Source organism: Eucalyptus grandis, chromosome 8, assembly GCF_016545825.1.
Source record: "Eucalyptus grandis isolate ANBG69807.140 chromosome 8, ASM1654582v1, whole genome shotgun sequence".
NCBI lineage: Eukaryota > Viridiplantae > Streptophyta > Magnoliopsida > Myrtales > Myrtaceae > Eucalyptus > Eucalyptus grandis.
In genome coordinates, this window is record NC_052619.1 from 50455577 (window position 1) to 50476287 (window position 20711).

The following is a 20711-nucleotide window of genomic DNA, read 5'->3' on the forward strand; positions in this document are numbered from 1 at the left end:
AGGGAGTAAGAATTGTGGATTTCTATTTTTCCTTCACTTCTTTTTATTTTTTATTTTTGGGATTATGTATTTAACATTACACTTGGGTGGTGTAAGAGCATGTGCCCACCAAGATCCTGATCGAAGGAACCTCTCTCCCAAAGGGTAGGGAGTAAGAATTGTGGATTTCTATTTTTCCTTCACTTCTTTTTATTTTTTATTTTTGGGATTATGTATTTAACATTACACGTGGGTGGTGTAAGAGCATGTGCCCACCAAGATCCTGATCGAAGGAAAATATAAACCTTACTCAATAGTGTTGGTGACCATGGAGAAGAGATCAACTCTACTAGGCTTTACTTATTCTATACGAAAGACTTAAAGAATCGCGCGATGCATGTAAGTTATTTGTTTGGCATTTTAAAAGTAAACATTCGAGTCATAGTAATACATTTCAAAAAAAAAAAAGAGAGAGAGAGAGAGGATATGATTGGATATATCAATAATTGAACACAACCATGGAAATTCTCTTTACCTAGGGTATTGAATGGTCACGAACGGGAAATGTATTTCCAAAATAATAATAGGTTCTGCACCAACCATTCCGGAAACATTTTCCACATACAAAATATTGGCAAAATGGCGTTGTAGACTAAAAAGTTTTACGTATCAACTTGTGGATGGTCAGATTATCATCATATATACACAAGAACTGTAATTTCTATGTTGCCACAACTGCAAAATATAGACTCGTGGATAGCCCCAGTTACGCTAACTTAAAACATAGCAAGAACATTTATGTAAGAAATTATTCATGACATATTGATGAAGACATCAAATTTTTATTTACAGCTATATAAACCATTCGAATGATAAAAGAGTCTCAGGAAAATTCCCAAACTCGCCTTCACTTTATTTACCATGTATTACACTGGGAACACCCTAGCTAGGGAATCATTAAACCACACCTATTTAGGTCCTTGAGCGAGGACTCTTAAACATTGACAAAAGGGTAAATCTCGTATCGGAAGTTGCAGCTCCCGCCAACCACTCGCCCACCTTCCTTCCCGTTGCCATAGCTCGGAAGCTCGCCGATTGCGCCCTCGAGACACTCCTTGCACTGGGTCGCCGACAGATCCCTCGTGCACTGCACCAATCCGTACAGCTTCGTCTTCTCCTCCAGTCCCATCTCTCCAGTCGCGTACAGCTTTGGCACCGTGTAAGCCTCCTCGACCAGCCCGGTCAGCAGCCCCCTTACCTTACCGCTGAACGCCTCCGGGTCGCTCACGCTTTTCGGGTTCCACATATAGAACTTGTTGGCATTGTCGATCTGGCCGAAGAAGTCAGTGTCAAGGTACTTGAACATGCAGTTGTCATACCAGATTATCGCCCCCTTGTTGCGAGGGCAGCGGCGGCGGATCTCGGCGACAGCGTCTGCCACGCAGGCCTCGCAGTCCAATGGCGATGTGTCACCCCGGCACAGCGTGAGGCCATAGGGCTGGTCTGGGTATTGGCCGATGGAGCCAGGGCCGAAGCCCGAGGAAGGGGTCTTGGTGTAGAGGAAGCTGGTAAGCTTGTTGAGGTTGGATTCGTACGGGCTGCCCGCGGTGAAGTCCTCGGGGGTGGAGCAGACGTGGAAGAGAGGGTCGGCGCCGAGGGTGGCCCGGAGGAGGAGGGCGGAACAGAGCGAGAGCAAGACAAAGCGGGCCGAAGACATGTCGTTACTTAAAGATTTGATATGAATGTGCTGTGAGGTGAAGTCGTGTCACCTTCGTGTTGTGTTGTGTTTGCGATGAGAATGAGATGAGTATGTTATTTGCATGCATATATATATAGGCGTCGAGGGGACATGAGAGGATATCATCGAAGTTGTTAATCGTCGTGGTTTGACCGAAGGGAAGGACGTTCAGACGTACGACTTTTTTCCTTTGCAACTTCGTAAGTTCGATTTTAACCGTGTAGAAATCTTCAATCATGGGCGGCGTTGTCGGAGTATTTTAAAAGAGATGGGTTTAATTAATGGATTAGCTCGCGGAGCACTTGGCCGCAAATGTGGCTACGACAACTTGAGAGAAACAATTGTATTATATCGAACATGACTAGGCAATCATCAATGGAAAAGGAGATGACCTGCCGTGGGCTATGCTAATCCTCTCCATCTCTACCCACTTAAAAGAAATGTGACAAGGCAATCATCATCATCATTGCGTCCGTAGGAATAGTAGCATTGCCGATGTAAAGATTGGCTGATGAAATTGGTTTGTGCAGTTTTATACCCCCGTTTGCTACCATGCCATAGTGAAATAGGACCAAGTTAAATAAAATTACCATTTAAAGTATTTGGTGATGTCGTTGGGAGAGTCGGGGGCTAGTTAGTTGCTAATGTTGTCCTCTATCAACTATGGCGATTCCTATCCGATTACATTGGGTAATTATGGAATTATAAAGGTCTGTGACTTTTGAAAGTCATTATTAATAAAGTTTGTATGTATGAGAATAAATTAGTAGACCAAGCCCTTCATTCTCATTAAAGCTTGGTGAGATTTACGAACTCTTTTGTAAGATTGAGAGATTATTTCGTAAGGAATTGTGGGGCTAAACACATGTGGGTTATTAGGCGCAATTGGAGATTGGTAAACATTGAGAGTATTTGAGTAACTCGAGTGTAGATGTAATATCTATTGCATCGTTTAATTCAAATGCTACATGCACCTATACAAATTGTATATTGGTATACGATAGTACCTTCATCTCATTCATGCCCCTACCCCTCTTGCCGTATGAAATGAAGCGTTTCTAATTTTTTGTTATAGAAATTTTGCAATGGCATATGAAGTTTATAAGAAAAAGGAAGTAAGCCGATTTCCAGTCAAATTAGTTGATGGTTACCTGAAATGCTAGTTGAACACAATCGGAAACACAAATGGTGCTACATAGGTATGCAGCTAAAGCAAATTATATTTCAGGTCTCTAGAACAAGAAAAGAAGCGCTCAGTCTGCTAGTCCATCATCTCAAATGTTCAAACTTTAAGATTATGACTCTCAAGAGCCACAAGCCTGTGTGATTCTATAATTTCTCGATATAATCAGATTAAAATCGTCACAGTCAATAGAGGATGACATTAGCAACTAATTACCCCTCGACACTCCTAACAACATTACAAGACACATTAGATGATAATTTTAATTTAATCTGGTCATATTTTGTCATGGCGTAGTATCAAAAGGCCTTATACAACTGCACAAATCAATTTGATAAACCAATCCTTACGCCGGCAATGCTATTATTCCTACAAACACTGCGATGGCAATTGCCTTGACGCTATGATACTTTTTTCAGAGCTCAAGTTGTGGTCACTGGATGAAGCCCAGCTAATCAAAGCATTGGGAAATACCTGCTGTATAAAGTGGGAAAAGATGGGAAGAACAACAAATTATGAGATTTTATATCAGTCTAACAATACGATAACATATCATATTAACAATTAAAAAAAAAAAAAAAAAACGCTGTTTACTGTAGCCATGCTCGTGTCCACGGCCATGAGAACTTCTGGAAGGTGGACAATGGTTTCATTTCTTTCGAGCTTAATCTAATTTGACTATTGTAGGGCACTTAGTACTCCAATATAAGTAGGCATATGGGGTGTATTGAAAATAAGACCGTGTACAGAGAACAAAATTTCATCATTTGACCTTGAACTAGCTTCGCCATTTTGTTAATCTGAAGTTAAAGCCGTATAAGCACTAAAACTGCGGCCTAATTAAGGCCGGCACCGTCTTTTATTAGCTACTAGTCAACATCCCCAAAAAGTGGTTGACTTGGGATGAGATCTGAGCTCGTAATTGCCAAGGGGAACCGCAACTTTTTTTATTTTATTTATGGGAGTGAAGCATGCCTTGTGCTGATGTAAATTTTCTGGATGGTAGAGAATTCTCTATTAGAGAATACTTTTAAAGATATCATCTGATATTGGGGAGATTATTTAATATTTCTTTATTTTATAAAATAGTTGATTTCCTTATTACTTTAGATTATTTACTTTCCTGCGCATTTTGTTTGGGTTTAAATACCCTTCTCTTCAATTGTGTATAGATGAATTGGTTCTATCTCCTTTTCTCTTGAAGATCCTAGAATATTTATGTCTTTTCGACATTCCGCTTGTGATTGCTCTTGGAGAAGTAGAGGTGGCAAGGAACTACATGAGATCATGATCAAATATGAGCCTGAGGTGAAACATTTCTGAAGAGCAAGTGAGTTCTGTAACAACCGATTTATTAGGATCGGTGATTCTCGTGGACCACATTTATATCCTAGGGCTACGCAATCCGATGCAATCAAAGTGGGAGAGACATTCTGGCATTGGAGAAGCGGGAATTTATCAACAAAGCATATGTTTTCAAAATTAGGGAGTTGCATCTAGTTCCATGTGCCAAATCCATATTCTTCTTTTTTTGAGAAGATCTCCAAAGGATATTCTTGTAGTGACTAATGCCGCGCATGCCTGATTACAATTGCATGACTAAGGAGAGAAAAGAAGGTTGTGTTTGCTCTTTTGATATTAATAGGGAGTGAAGCATGCCCTATGCTGTTGTATATTTATGGATGGTAGAGAATTCTCTATCAGATAATACTTTTAAAAATATCATTAGATATCGGGGATGTTATTTAATATTTTGTTATTTTCTAAAATTGTTGATTTCCTTATTAGATTATATTATTTTCTTTTCTATGCATTTTGTTTAGATATAAATACCCTTCTCTTCAATTGAGTATAGATGAACTAATTGTCACGCCCCGATCCTCAAGCACGCGGAGATCCCATACTTTTGGTTGATTTTAAAAATGCGATATCCCAGGACTATGTATCGCCGACCCTTTCATTTATACATGTACATGCGGAAACAGTTATAAATCCCAAAACAATAAAACAATAGGATAGAAAAGTAAGCCATATATTTTCATACTGAAATTCTCAACTACTCTTTTATACAAGCACCTCATAATATATAATGCAATAATATTCACAGGGGTATGATCTAACCCTTATCCATATATAATCAAGGTCTGACAAAACAGGATGGGATCTCAGTTCTCATCCGAGTCATACTCAGGATCCTCCTCATGGTCATCTTCTTCTCCAAAATCTTCATTCTCATCTAGTTCCACATTAGGGTTCTCCTCTTTAGATTCCTCCTCCTCAGGCTCCTCATCAAGTTCCTGAAATGGTTATTCAATAACCATTGAGACCACCTCTCAGCAAATTCTACCCTCTAAGACCCGATTAGTAAACTAATACACCTTAGGGCTGCCTATGCATAACATACACCAGAGGACTTACCTTGACCTCAGATTCCACCTGCATATTAGCACAGATCAAATAGGCACCCAAGCAATCACATCACAGATCAAAGCATCGATCAAATCGACCTAGTCGATTACACGCCAACAAGACCACTCACGGTCATTTCCATTCAATCAATCAATTCACAACATCAGATCAAAACAATGATCAATCGATCTAGTCGATTTCATGTCAACAATACCACTTCCGGTCATTTCAATTATTCCTTCTCATTTCCCAATTACAAATCACGGTCCTTAGGACACAACTTAAGAATAGGGGGAAAACACAGTCCCACTCGGCAACTTTTAATATTCAATGGCTTACGGTCCCACTCGACTATTCTTTATGTCATGCCTTAAACCTCGAGCGCGCCAACATCCCACCATGGTCATGCAAATGCGACATTCCCAAGAGTGTCGCCGACCCCATTCATTTATTAGTGCGCAAGTGGAACGTATTATAAAACCCCTGACAATGAAATACGGGATAAAAAAGCAGGAAGCAAAACCACAACATAACACTTTCATAATTCAACAAAATTACAAACAGAGATCTACGGCCAAAAGTCTACAAAAGACCGGCTCTTAAAAAGGAATTGTCCTATGACCTATAAGTCGGACACGTTCTCCAATCCTTATGACTTCACCTCTGCAACTCCTCAAGGCCAACCAAAGTTATATGTCCGCTCCGTCCACCAGGGACCTGAAATTTTAATCTCACAACCGGGATGAGACATTGTCTCAACAAGTTCAACCCCCTAAACCCATATTAGAAAGAAAATACGCCCCGAGTGGCCTAGCCACAACATCAAGAAAACTTACCTCGCATTAGTCTTCATCTGCAAGTTAGCACAGTTTATATAATTCAACCACGTGTAATTATGATAATCAAACAACTGTGGCACAATCACATTATCAGAACAATTCAACCACTTGGATCGTCTCAGCGATTAATCGACTCGACCAATTACATGTTATTCTAGCAAATCAATCGCTGCTTCTAATCACGACCCTATAGGAAGGTTTAACGACCAGTGGCAATCACGGCCCCACTCGGCACGACTTTTAATTAGGTGGTAGATCTCGGCCCGATGGGCACGACCTCTAATAGGTGGCCAATCATGGCCCCACTGGGCACAAACTTTAATAGGTGGTCAATCACGGTCGTTCTTCCATCAAATTTTGACACTTGAGATTTTATAAAAAGAATCCATATTTATCGCAATCACACTCCATTTGCCACAATCAGTCATCAAATTCAAATTCTAAATACACAGCAGTGATCGGCACGAAATTATGAGCAATTGGGGTCAAAAATAATTTTTCCATTTTTTAATATAAATTTCGGAATATAATATAATATTGTAAATTCCAGAATTTGAAACAATTAAATAATTCAAAATTAAAATCCTATTATGTCCCCTCAAGGCTTATCATTAATTAACCTTCTCTTAGCCTTAATTAAGCACCATTTAAATTAAACAAATCTCTTAATCCAATTCATACTTTAATATACTAAACTACCCACCTAAACTCACTTAATTTAGACTAAGCACACTTAGGGCATCATTAATTGTCTAATCAAGATTTAGTGAGCTAAACTCACCAGATTAGCGAGCTGGGCGGACCAAAACGACGGGGACGCCGAGGGGAACAACTTTTCTCAAAGTGGGCCAAGCATTCGGGGTCGGGAAGCTGGCCAAAACCGGGATGCCATACCCACAAAACCAGCTGATGTTTGAGGTCAAACGGAGGTGGCTCGGCAAAGGTTCGGGTGCGAAACCGGCGAAGGAGGACGGTGGCTGCTCGAACGGTTGCTGGCGATGGCTCCGACGGCTTTCCGGTGGCCCTAGCGACGATGGCAGCAATTGAACGAAGGTGCTGGAAGCTCGGGGCCGTGCGAGCAGGGAGAAGCAACGCATGACGGCTGGCCAGCAAGCGCGCGAGCGCGCGTGCGCGGACGAGCGGCACCGGCGACGGCGACGTGCGGCGGTGAGCAAGTGACCGAGCAGGCGAAGGGGGTGGCGTCGGGGCAGGTCCGATCGAAATCCCCCTCTCTCTCCTCTTTTCCCATTCCAAGAAGCTAGAGGTTGAAGATGATGTTGATGGGTGCCTTTTTTAGATCAAATCTCTACCTTCCACTTGTCAAGCTCCCATCACTTGGCCCCAACCACCATGACATAAGGTGATGTCATCTTCCACTATCTCCAATCTCCCACAATCTCTTCCAATAGGTTCAATTTCATTTTCCACCGAGGCATGAAATCTTGTACAACAATTCCTTCAATTCCAATCAATTCTCTTCCAATTGAGTCCAATTAAAGTCCATAAATTAATCCAATGTCACCACACTTCAATTCACATCTTCACTTGTCTATAGAATCAACTTAAGTCCCAAAAGCACGATCAAGGGCGGGCCTACTAATTTCTCGAGCCAAATTAGCCATTCTCTGATTTAATTTGCTAAAAAACTCTGATTGCATAAAAAAATCTTCCGAAGACGAGTCAATGATTCTAAAATGATTTGTGACACACCATGACTTCCAATTTCTGAATTCGATCTCAATTTCACGGTTAATTTCACTTCGGCACGATACTAGCACGTCCTGATTTATCGGGCAGCTTTTAAAAAATTTTATGCATTTGACCTGTGGTTGATCAATTCAAGCCACAATGTACATCTTTGACACATTGGCGACTTTCGGTTGTTGGGGTAACCTCAAGGTTTCAAATACGGACACAGGGTACCCAATCGACAGAAAAGTCGGTTTAGTGCCGATCGACCAGAATTGTGCGATCTTGTGGAATCACCCACACCTGATCACATGCCTCTGTCGAGTCGACTTATCTCCAGTCTCTAATCAATTTTTATTTGTGCCGTAATGACCCTTGCAGATTAGCTCGGTTGAAAGGTCGATTCTTGGTCAAATTCTCAAGTCTAGTGCATTAGAATTTTTTAACGGCTTCACCTAATAAACTAGTTTTCACATGAGTGGCCGACTCAAGGAAAAGAACTATATGCGTGCCAACAAAATGCCCGTCTCAATTTATTGAAAATAGAATTGGAAAATCGGGATGTCACACTTTAGGTGGCAAATTACGGCCTAATGGGCGCAACCTTTAATAGGTGGCAGATTATGGCCTTATCAGGCGCGACCTTTGCTAGGTGGCAGATTACAGCCTTATCAGGTGCGACATTTGATAGGTGGCAGATTACGGCCTTGTCAGGCGCGACCTTTAATAGGTGGCAGATTATGGCCCAACAGGCGCGACCTTTGTGAGGTGGCAATTTATAACCCAACGGACGCGACCAATTCCAAATTCAGTTGCAAAACTCGGCCCCACTGGCACGACCATACTTTGGCAGCTTTCGAGGTTCTACTCTCAACCTTTCACAGTCAAATTCTAATTGAATACCAACGCTAATCAATTTTGGGATAAATCCCCACATACTCATCAACTCACTAAATTTCCACAAACCAGTGCTTAATTAAATAAACAGAAAGCCCCACTGCAATCAGCATAAAATTCCGGTCACTGGTCATCCCGGTTGAATTTCGAGAAAATAAATAATTAAATAATTAATTTTGAAAATTAATATTTAATTCCTAAAAATTTCACTTAGGCCCGAATTGCCTAATTAACACCCGATAAGGGTCGGGAAAAATCCCAAGAAGCATCCAATAAATAGTATTACGTGTCTACTCGCTAATTGCACAATCCGATTGACTAACATGCATCACAATTATCTAATAATCACTAATCTACTCTAATCTAACCACATAATTGCACTTAATTAAATATAATCAACCTTAAGTATAATTAGCAAACTAAGAAGGCATTAGTGAGCAAAACTCACTTGAATTAAGATTAGCTCGGATCAAAACGATGAGCACGAGGCGAAGCTCGATTCTCTCCGAAGCGATTCCGCCAATTGGGGTCAAGACGGACCCAAAATTGCCACGCAAGCCTTATAACCCTTTCTGGAAATTACCGAAACGGGCTGACACGGGGCTAATTTGAGCATGACTCAGGTTGGATCCAGTCACCGGGAGTGGAGAGCGGCCCGTGGCCAAAACGGCCATGAACCGGACCAACTTGTGACCGTTAAACTTGCTGGAGCGAGCTGCTGGACCCGCTGAACTAGGCTGCTAAACGGCTTCAAGGGTGGGCCGATGTAGGTGGTCGTGAGGATGGCTTCAAGATCATGGAGACGGGCCCGAGTGAGGCAGCAAATTCGGTCCAGTAGAGGTGTTGTCGTTGACTTGAAGCGAAGCAGCGCGTGGAGATGGCGACGGACGAAGATGGGGCTTCGGTGGGGTAAGTGATTCGAGGGAAGTGGACAGCAACAGCACAAAAGGAAAGAAGACTCCTTCGGTCTTGATGAGGGGGACAGCGAACAGAGCAAAAACCGAATGGGACAGGGGAGGGTGTTCGTCCACGTCGCCCAGAGAGAGAGAGAGAGATATTTGTTTAAGGGATAAGTAAGGACTCGGTCAAACAGGGGAAAGTAGAGTTGAATTTTGCAGAGAGACGTCGGTGGGGCATGAACCGAGAGAGAGAGAGAGAGAGAGAAATGTGTGGATGGTAATCACGCGCGAGGAAAAAGAAAAGAGAACGTGCGTGGAAGGGGAGAGAGCGCAGGTCCAAAAGAAATAAAAGAAGAATAACCTAAAAAACTAAATTGAGATTAAAATTTTAATCGACTATAAAACAGCTTTGACAAAAGGTCATTCCGGGCCAAACTCTTCATCCAATCCGAAATTTGGAGTCTAAACGAACACCAAGATAAGACGGCCTCTTTATCTCACGCATTTATCTCAAAACCGAATTCTGAATCAATTTTCTTGACATTCAATTTTCTGAACAAATAAATTCGGTTGAGGTCCGATTTGAAATCAGAAAAGCCCAAACAACTTCAATTCACCGATTCACTTACACCAGATGCCAAATATCTCTTCAAATTGACCAATATGAATTTCCGCTCGTTCTCCGAATCGTCTATCCCAATTTCCCTGAAAAATCCCGAACTCTCCAAAATTTTCTCAAAAGGTGAGTCGACGTTCTTAGAATGACTCATGACACGACGGGACTTCCAATTTCTGAAATCGAATTCAATCGCGGTTATTTTCAATCAAACACACTTTTAGTGTAATCTTACCTATCGGGTAGCTTCTAGAAATTTTTGGTGCAATTGACCCGTGGTCGATTTTCTTCGAACCACAATGAACCCATCCGACACATTGGCGACTCTCAATGGTCGTAAAAATCTCAATGTTTCAAATATGGGCACAGGGTAACCAAAACGACAGAAAATCGGTTTAGTGCCGATCGATGAGAATTTTGCAATCAGGTGGCATCACCCACATTTGATCACATATCTCAGTTGAATCGACCTATCTCCGATCTCTTATCGATTTTGACAATGCCGTAATGACCCTTGCGTGACTGAAGCACGATCGAGCAATCAATTCTGGCCGAATTCTCAAGTCTATTACGTTTAAAATCCCCAAATGGCTTCACCAGATAGGCCAATTATCTCGTGAGTGGTCAACTCGGAGAAAACACTATAGTCACATTGACGAAAGGCCCATCTTATTCAATCGAAATCAAAACCTGAAATTCAGGATGTCATACTAATTCTCTCTCCTTTTCTCTCGAAGATCCTACAATATTTACACCCTAACCACATAAGATCATGATCAAATATGAGCCCGAGGTGAAACATTTCTTCAAAGCAAGTGAGTCTGGTAACAATGGATTTACTAGGATCGGTGATTCTCTTAGACCATATCTGTATCCTAGGGCTACGCCATCCGATAAAATCAAAGTGGGAGAGACATTCTAGCATTGGAGAAGTGCGAATCTATTAACAAATCATACGTTTTCAACATTAGGGAGTTGCGTCCGGTTCCACGTGCCATATCCATGTTCTTCTTTTTTCAAGAAGATCTCCAAGAGGAAGGACAATGCTACGACAATAAGTGATCGAATAATAAATTTAACATAACAAAAAATAAATCGAATGCCGAATTTTCATGGTTCAGTCCGTCGATATGACTTATGTTCATGGGGAGAACAACAAACAATTACATTATAAATTAAACGATACAATGAAGATTACATTTACACTTGAGTTATTAAAACATTCTCAATGTTTTTCAATCTCCAATTACAATCAATGACCCACATGTGTTTACCCTATAATTTCTCACGAAATAATTTCTCATTTTTACAAAGGAATTCAAAATCTTACTAAGCTTTAATGAGAATGGGGGGCTTGGTCTAATAATTTATCCTCATACATACAAACTTTAATGATAATGACTCTCAAAAGTCACAAACCTTTGTAATTCCGTAATCACACAATCTGATCAAATAGGAATAGTCATAGTCGATAGAGGACAACATTAGCAATTAACTAGTCCTTGACAATCCCAACAACATCATAAAAATACTTCAAATGGTAATTTTATTTAACTTGGTCCTATTTCGCTGTGGCATGGTAGGAAACGGCTTTATAAAAGCTACACAAATCAATTTCATCAACCAATGTTTACTTCGGCATGCTACTATTCCTCGCTACGATGTAATGATGATTGCCTTCTCACATTTCTTTAAGTGGATAGAGACAAGACGGAAAGAATTAGCATAGCCCACGGCAGACCATCTCCTTTTCCGTTGATGATTGCCTACTCATGTTTAGCTTACTTCGATAAAGCATAGAAAATACCAACTCTCTAATGTTTCTCTCGTTTCACGATAAAGGTGGCGCTTTTGAAATATATTTTCAAGAAAGCTATATTCCAAGAAAATATAATTATTTTTTGGGATTTTGGTGAATCTTAAAAATGAAATATAAAATATTTTCCTTCATACACTCTTTTTCAATAATTTTATTATTATTTTTATTTTTAAAAATCGAATTTTCATTATTTTTATTTTTTAAAAATCTATTATTAAAATATTTTTATTTCTCTTTTCATTTTCCTTGTTTTTCTCTTCTTCTTCAACTAGTTGTTGGCCATGGCGATGGCCAGCCCGCCATAGGCGAGCCTCAAGCTCACCAACAAGCACGAGGCTCACCCACCTCTTGCGAGCCGGGTTCTCCGCACGCTAAATCAGCAAGCGTCGGTGTCAAGTTCGAGGGCTTACTTAATCGGCAAGTGAGAGTCTCTTGCTCTATAATCTGGAGAGGCCCAAGGCCAATGAGTGCGAGCCTCGCCATAGGTTCGAGCTCGCTGACCTTGGGCCTCGCTAGATTGGTGAGCCTCAAGCTCACCGACTTAGAGCCTTGCCTATGGCCGGTTGTCGCCATCGCTGTGTTTAGCAAGTGGCTGAGAAAGAAGAAAAGAAAAATAAATAAAGAATTAAAAAGAGAAAGAAGTGGGGGCTTGTAGGTATGTGAGATAAGAGAGAGCAAGTGGGAAGGCTGGGGATCGGCCAAGAAAGAAGAAGAGGAAAACAAAAAAAAAATAACTCGAATTTAAAATAAAATAAAATAAAATAAAATAAAGGAAAGAAGTGCGGGCTTTAGGAATGTGAGATGAGAGAAAGCAAGTGAAGAGGCCAGTGATTGACCAAGAAAGAAGAAGAGGAAAACGAAGAAAAGAAAAAGGAAAAAGAAAAAACAACTCTAATTTTTTGGAAAAATAAAAATAAAGAAGTGGGGGCTTGGAAGGGTGTGAGATAAGAGAAAGCAAGTGAGGAGGTTGGCGACCAACTGAGAAAGAAGAAGAGGAAAACAAAGAAAAGAAAAAGAAAAAATAATTCAAATTCTTTAAAAATGAAAAAATAAAAATAAAAGAAAGAAGTGCGGGCTTGTAGGGATGTGAGATTAGAGAGAGCATGTGAGGAAAATATTTTCTCTATTTTAGAAGACTTTTTCATTTCATGAAAAATATTTTTCCCAACCAATTACTTTCCATGAAATGAATGCTAGAAAATTCTGAAAATATTTTCTTAAAAATAATTTTTCGCAAAACAAACAGAGCCTTCATGGAAAATAATTTCCAGAAAAACGTTTTCTAATTTTTTCAATGTTCATTTCACAAAAAATAAACTAGTCAATGAAAACATTTCCACCAATGGAAAAAAAAAAAAAACTCATTCAAAAGTGAGGAAAATGTTTTCCACTTTTTGAAAAGGAAAACATTTTCCACTACTCTTTCTTTCACTAATCTGTTTAGTTATTTTTTTTATTTTGCATTACTTTTCTTTTTAAAATTAAATTTTTTAATTTTTATTTATTTTTCCTTTTTTTCTTTAGCCGGTTGTCAATGTGAGGCTCAGCGTCGCCAGATTTGCAACACTCAAGCGTTGCTAAAGGGCCATGAGGCTTGGGCCTCATCAAATCGGTGATACTCGAGCATCGCCAAAGGGCAGCGAGGCTTGAGCGCAAGCTCGCCGGCTATCACCATGGTCGACAATCGATTGAGGAATGCAAAATGAAAATAATTAAAAATTCGATTTTTCTAAAAAATAAAAAGGAACAAATAAAATAAAATAAAATAAAAAATGATCAAAATGAGTGCACGAGAGGAAAATCAAATAGAATACCTAACAAAGTATAATCATTTTCATGTTTTAGCCAAATATTGGAAAATATTGTTATTATGTGAAAAATGATTTTTAGAAAATATTTTCTAGAAGCATCATATTTTCCGAAAACGGAGCCTTAATATTTTAATGCCCCTCTCACATGTAACCCAAATTTATGACATGAGGAATTTGATGAAGGAGTCACACATGCAAGTGAATTGTGCAAAACTTGTACACTTGTATCTAATACTTGTTGACACCTAAAATTTTGATTAGGTTTTAATTAGGTTATAATTTCTTTTATTTTGTCCTGTTTCTCGAATAATAAATAATAATAAAACAAAAAATAAATAAAAACAGAAAAAATAAAAAAGAGAGCAGCCCATCAGGGCTAGGCCTGCAAGCCCAACCCCTCCTTCTCTCTTGTGTGGGCCCCTTTGGCTCGGCCCACGCAAGGAGGCCTTTTTTCCCCTCTTCTTCTTCCTTCCTCCTTCCTCCTCCGCTTCTGCAGACCACGCGCTGCGACGACGACGTGTGACGAAGTGAGATAGCGACGGGACACTGGTTCGGCCGCACCCAAGGCCGATCGGCACATGCCAACCGACGACCAAACCTCCGTCGACCGGCACCCCTTCCGCCTATAAATAGGCCCCCCGACGAAGGCCAGAGGAGGACAAGCACACCGAGGAAGGTCGAAGGCACGCAAGCTCCGATAATTTCCCACCGAGAGAATTCGGGGGAGGTTCGAGAGCGAGCGAGCCCAAATCTAATCAGAGGTCGGCCGGAGAGGAGGAGGTTTGGGGCTGAGTGAGGTCGGCCAGAGAAGGAGGTCGTCCTGGTGCCAGATCTAAGAAGCCGAGGACCCGCCGTCGCTACCGTCCCTCCTGACGTCGTCGACCAAGCTCTGCCGAAACCCCTAGCCGCCTCAAGCTGTGCCCAACTACGTTGCCGCGATCGATCTGCTGCACCACGCCAAATCGGGAAGTTGAAGGGCCGTCGTTGCTCCCCCGTCGTTGTCACCGCACCCAGACCCTTGTCACCGCCTACGTTCGCCGCCTTGTCGCGCCACCGCCGTAGAACGCGCCACCACCGTAAAACAGGTAACGGTAGACGCCAACCACCACCTCCAGTCACGCCCAGTCCGCCGTTCCCCTTTGCATCTTGACGCCTTAGCCGCCCTCACCAGCACCGTGAAGACCTGAGCAGAGAGAGGTGCCCATCGAGTCTGAGTCGGGTCGAGCGAAACCCCCATCTGAGTAGGGTTTCCCTATGTTGGGCCTGCGCGCGTGGGCTAGGTAGTGTTGGGCTGCAATTTTTTGTGAAGTGGGCCAAAATCAACTTGGGCTTTTTCGCTTAAAAGGAAAAAATCCTAGGCTGGGCCCGCGATCTTGAGTGGACGACTCGGGTCGGACCCAACCCGAGATCCGACCCGGTTCGTTTTTATATTATTATAATATAATATAATATTTTCAAAATCAAAAAAATCAAAAAAATAATTTATTTTCCAATAAAAAACCAAAAATCAAAAATATCCATATTTTCCCAAAAAAGCCAAAAAGTCATAAAAAGCCAAAAAATGATTTTTATTTTCAAAAAAAAGATCAAAAAAATGCTTTTATGTCCAAAAAATGAGAAAATGATCCAAAAATGTTTTTCTTCTACAATTGCATGGAAAACCCTCAAAAATCCAAAAAGCCTTAGAGTTTAAACAAGATTAGGTACCGAAAGGGCATTAGTGATTAACTAGTGTAATCAAGTCCCCGATCCTAATTTTTCTAGTTGCGCAAGAGCGAGTATTTCTCCCGATACTTCACTTGGGTTTCTAATCGACCCACCCCAAATCGATTAGTGGCGACTCCGTTTTAAAATTAACTCACAAGTTAAAAACATCAAACCATTAAGTCGTGAATTGGTAGACTTGGGAGAGTCCAAGCTACGCTTAATAAACATAGCCGAACCATTAGCCTCCGCAAGGTGCCCACCCCACGGGGGGCGCAAAAAAAAAAGGTCGCGACAGCTTGGCGACTCCGCTGGAGATTTGAAGACTTAGGCCTTTTTTATCTTGTTTAAATGCTTTGCTAATTTGGTTTTCTTTCTATACAGGTTAGTAGTTTTTATTTTATTATGTTAAAATAAAATATTTTGTGATTATAAACTGTTATGCATGCTTTACTGTTTTAACACTACACATGGCACACAACTCGGCCGCCGGACACGGGCTGCCATAAGAAATCTAGGATGGTGTTAAGAAAGATACGGCCTCAAACGTGAGACTGCGTTGTAGAGGTTGCATTTCCTTTCCCCGAATTTCTTTAGCCGAGGTTAAGAGGGTACGCTGCCAAAGCGAGACTACAATGGGCGGATACCTTTTTTATTTCAACAAATCTTTTCAGTTAGAAATCGAGCCGCACATCCCATGCGCATGTTCTTGTGTTTGCCATTTTCTTTAAAAGCAAAGTAATTTCTTTACTTTTACTCAGTCTTTTTTATTGGCCCATGGCAATTTAGGGTAGGTTTTTCAAGTCCCAGTTTATATGCGATGGGAGAAGACAATATCCAATTTATTCCCGCTCCTAAAACAGAGCTCTTTAGATGGTGGGGTCAATTGGACCAATTTCCCAAGAGCACGTGAAAGCCAAAATCGGTCACCTCCTATCATTGTTCCAAATCTCTGTTCATCCTGAAGTCCTGCAGCCATGGCACATTTCTGGTGCCCGAGGACATCCACTTTTATGTTCGAGAGGTTCGAGCTAACCCCAACTTTGGAAGAATATAGCATCATCACTAGAAAGTTTCTTAAGAATTGGCTTGTTAGGCCACCAACAAGCATTGACCCGTTGCGTGGATTAGCACCGTTTTTAAGAACTGAAGTCCATGTTGTGAGGCAAACTCTTGAAAACAACCATAACACCTGCCCACTAGCATTTTTGATTGCCTGTTTTGAAAATTAACCCATGACCCAAAAGTGAAATTTTCCTTCTAGCCTTTTTCGAGTTCATCATTTTTCCCCATCAAAGAAATGACATAAGTCCCTCAATGGCATGGGTGGTTGATCGGTCTCGAGAGGGCAAAATTGCGTCAACATGATTTTAGCCAAAACGGTTTTATCTCTTAATTGTTTTAAGGAAAACACGGAAAAAATCATGCGGGCCTCCCCGGAAATTTTGCAAGTTTGGTTCTTTTCTCACCTAAGCGAATTTCGATGCCTCATGCAATCATCCGAAAATGATTTCGAAAATCCATTACAGAAATTTGTGATCCTAGAACCGTATATTCACAACCAAAACTGTTTTAACTGGATAAATTTCTTAAGAAACCCCATTCCTGAGACATTCCAATGGTGTGCCAGTTGGTTTCATGAAAAGAGAGCTCACTTGGCTTACAGACGTAGCCATCCAATTCCGTTGCTTGGTCTCACTGGTGGCACCCCTTATTACCCATATAGGGTGGCCTGACAGTATGGAGCCCTTCAGGAGATCCCGCCGCTTTCCAGGATGAAAATACATCCACTCCGTTTTACCCATCAAAGCCGTGACTACGCATTCGAGATTGCAATTATTGAGGAAACATGGAGCAAGTGCCATCGCAAAAGAATCGTGGTTCCTAAAAGGCTTGAGGGACAGGAAAAAGCCCACCATGCCTCTAACTCTTACATCCACAATTATCGTATCTCGACAAAATTGAAGCCATCAATCCCTCACCCAATCAGCGAGGGCAACCGGCACGAGCAAGCAGAGCTTATACAAAGAGATTTGGGAATAGGCTGGATACATGTCTCAGAACCAATCCGAGGAAGCAAGCATCTGCGCAAGAACAAGGCTCCCCGTCGTATATAAAATGGCAATCATGTGCCTCTTAGTGTTAATATTGTAAAAGTTTTGTCCCATTGTTTAGAGACCTTTGTTTAATATCTAGTATTTCACTCTGTCATTTCAATTCGAAGTTTTAGATGTCAGAAGTTGGCGGTCTATAAAATCCTCTTTTGATAAGTAAAAGCAGTTAGACTATTGCCATGGGTCAATCTTTGTCTACTTTCATGCTCATTCATGATTTTTTGCGATAACAGGTAATTATGAATCGCCGACTATCAGCCACACGCGAATGGCCTCACATAATAGGGCTTGATCAGAATGATGTACAAAATCGCCTTGCCAGCATTGAAGAAGGCGTAGGGCAGATGTCCATTATCCTTCAACAATTTTCAAAGCAAATGGAATCCACTCAAGTCAAACCCAACTCGGTAGCTGCTTTAAGCGTACTCCTAGCACCTGCGAATTTGCTAGAAGATAACCAACAAGATAGACAACTTGAAAAGATCATGAAAAAACTAAGCCATCTGCAGGAGCAAGATCCCATGGACTTGTCTAATTACGCCGGCATTAAGTTCCCTGAAGAGCTCAAGGCACCTGAATGCGAAAAGTATGCTGATACCTCTCACCCAGAGACCTACTTGCAAGCCTACCTAGTCCGAATGATGATTCAATCATACCAACCAAACCTGACTGGCTCCGTCTTGCGATGGTACATTGTAAGGAAGATTAATCTCCTTAAAACCTGGGAGGAACTAATTGATGTTTTTCTTCAAGAGTATAATATTGACATTAGCCCCAACATCGCCCTGCCCTACGAAGAACTGATAGTTGCGGAGCACGAGGAGCCAATAGTCGCAGAGACTGGAGAAGAGGATGTTGATAAAGCATTGCATGATAAATGGATGACTGAGCAGTATCTTATTGCTGAGAAGCTTCCCACTAGGAAAGGCAAGGAGCCCGCAGATGAAGTCAACATTACTCAGAGCTGAAGCATGATGGGACGGCTTCTCAAGCTTATCGCAAGAGCTAGGGTCCAAAGAATGCTGACCCCCATCAACCTAGGGAGCGAAGCTCCACCATCTCCTACTTCCCTTGACAAAATCCAACTAGCAAAACGAAAATCTTTACTCAAAAGGTCCTGAAGTCAAGAAAAGAAAACCTAAGCAGCACGAGTCAACGCCTACCATTGAACGTAGGCAAAACCTAGCAATCAATGAGTCGCCACACCCGCACTTCGAGCATCCCCTGAGGATCCTAAGACCATTAGAAGAGGGAGCATTCGTCTTTGTCCGCCATAACTTGTCCCCCAATCAATTGCTAAGCTTGTCACCTAACCATGAGGATGACGTAAACGCCTTATCCTCGTTTGGTAATTTTGACCCGGAAGAAAGTAACGAGATGAACTCAAGAGAATCTAGTTTTCCTAAAGCAACGGAGTTTACCATTGCAATGAATATGCAATGGGAAAACCAATGGCCTAACTAGGATACTGTAGGCCCGTCTTGCCCTCATAGTATCATGACCCCCGGAGAAATGTGGATACCTAATCTCCGCAAGTATAACGGCACGACTTGCCTCGTGGCCCATTTGTAATATCTCCATGCTGAAATGAGTTAGTACTATAGCCCAATGTCATTCACAACTCGAGCCTTCCAAGAAAGCCTTACAGGGCCTGCATTGTAATGGTTCGTCACAACAAATATCAACCTCATGAGGGATTGGAACAAGCTGTCTTCCACATTCCTTCATCAATACCAAAACCAGATTGGAACTGAACTGCCTTACGAGAACTTGGTTCACTTTAGAAGAAGACCAATGGAGGATTTCTGAGCATATGCAAGGCGGTGGAAGGCTTTTATGATGCAAACCTACCCTTAGCTAGCCGAAGAAGAAATGATAAAACTGTTCATAAGGGCTTTACCTCGCAAGCATCGTTCTTGGTTGCATGGGTTACACTTCCGTAGCTTCCATGAAGTGGTCCTCTCATGCAAATACTTCGAGTCTACTAGAGGCAAAGAGCTCTCAAGTGCTTGATTTCAGAGCCAACACTATCAAAGTGCTCATTTCCCGTAGGAGTTTTCATGAGTTTTGCTTGTTTTTATAATTTCATGTTTCTTATCATATTTAGTGTGCTACTTTGCATTTTCCATTCCAATAATCTAATATACGGTTCTAATATTTTGTTTTGAGAGCATAAAGCGGTATTCCAAACTAGCCCGGTGATGCTATCCAACCATGAAAAGAAAATATCATCCAATGAGAATACTAAGGGCTGGGCTTCCTCATGCTTTCTTCCCCCCAAAGATATATACTTTTGAAAAAAAAAATCTCATTACCAAAAACTTTTGTCAAAACAAGATGTTAAATTTAAACATGTTTGTCTTTTCGACTCACTCATTTCGTGTCTTAGAATATCATCCCCTTTGACTTAGTGAGACAAGAAGCATTTGAAGCTGGCACATCGTGTGAACTCGCCAAATTCGAAGACACCCTTTCAAGAAAGCAAGGGCAAACAGAAAAGATCTTGTTTTAAAAGGAGACGAAGGATGGGACGTAATAGGCACAGACATACTATCGAACTTGAAGTATGCATAATATGATAGCTCAAGGCAGGATGTTGCGAGTTCATTAATAGGACTTCTAGCTTCAACGAGCCAAGAAGCACAAAGAAGAAATTTCTTATCTTCCTTTGAATTGACTACTAATCCAGACAGTTGAAACGATCTCTAGCTCCTATTCTGATGATGACTTAAGGCCTAGAAACCTCACTTCGTGCTCCAGACGCATGCTCTCCCAAGAAGTAATTGCCATCAGAGAATTTGAGGTTTTAATTGTCCATCTCAGATTCCATAGAAGCTTGAAGTACATGACTTTGCTCAATGCTGCTAATGGTCATATAGTCAAAGACAGAAGAAAATTCCACAGAAGGAATGCGTTGAAAATGAATCAACAACCATCAATCATACATACATGGCCACAAATGAGGAAGGCCAATCGAAAGAAATGTCGAACGTGTTGAGACAAAGATGCCGTCA

General features: G+C 41.3%; 1 protein-coding gene across 1 annotated transcript; it reads right to left on the reverse strand.

Moving 5' to 3' along the window:
• Positions 1-926: 926 nt before the first annotated feature.
• Positions 927-1754, reverse strand: LOC104439842 (cysteine-rich repeat secretory protein 38). The gene has a single exon (XM_010052859.3). The coding sequence runs from the start codon at positions 1694-1696 to the stop codon at positions 974-976; it is 723 nt and encodes a 240-aa protein (XP_010051161.2). The 5' UTR covers positions 1697-1754; the 3' UTR covers positions 927-973.
• Between the last annotated feature and the right edge of the window lie 18957 nt (positions 1755-20711).

Excerpts from the sequence above, each read along its gene's own strand:
- LOC104439842 (XM_010052859.3), bottom strand. The coding sequence starts at position 1,696 with ATGTCTTCGGCCCGCTTTGTCTTGCTCTCGCTCTGTTCCGCCCTCCTC.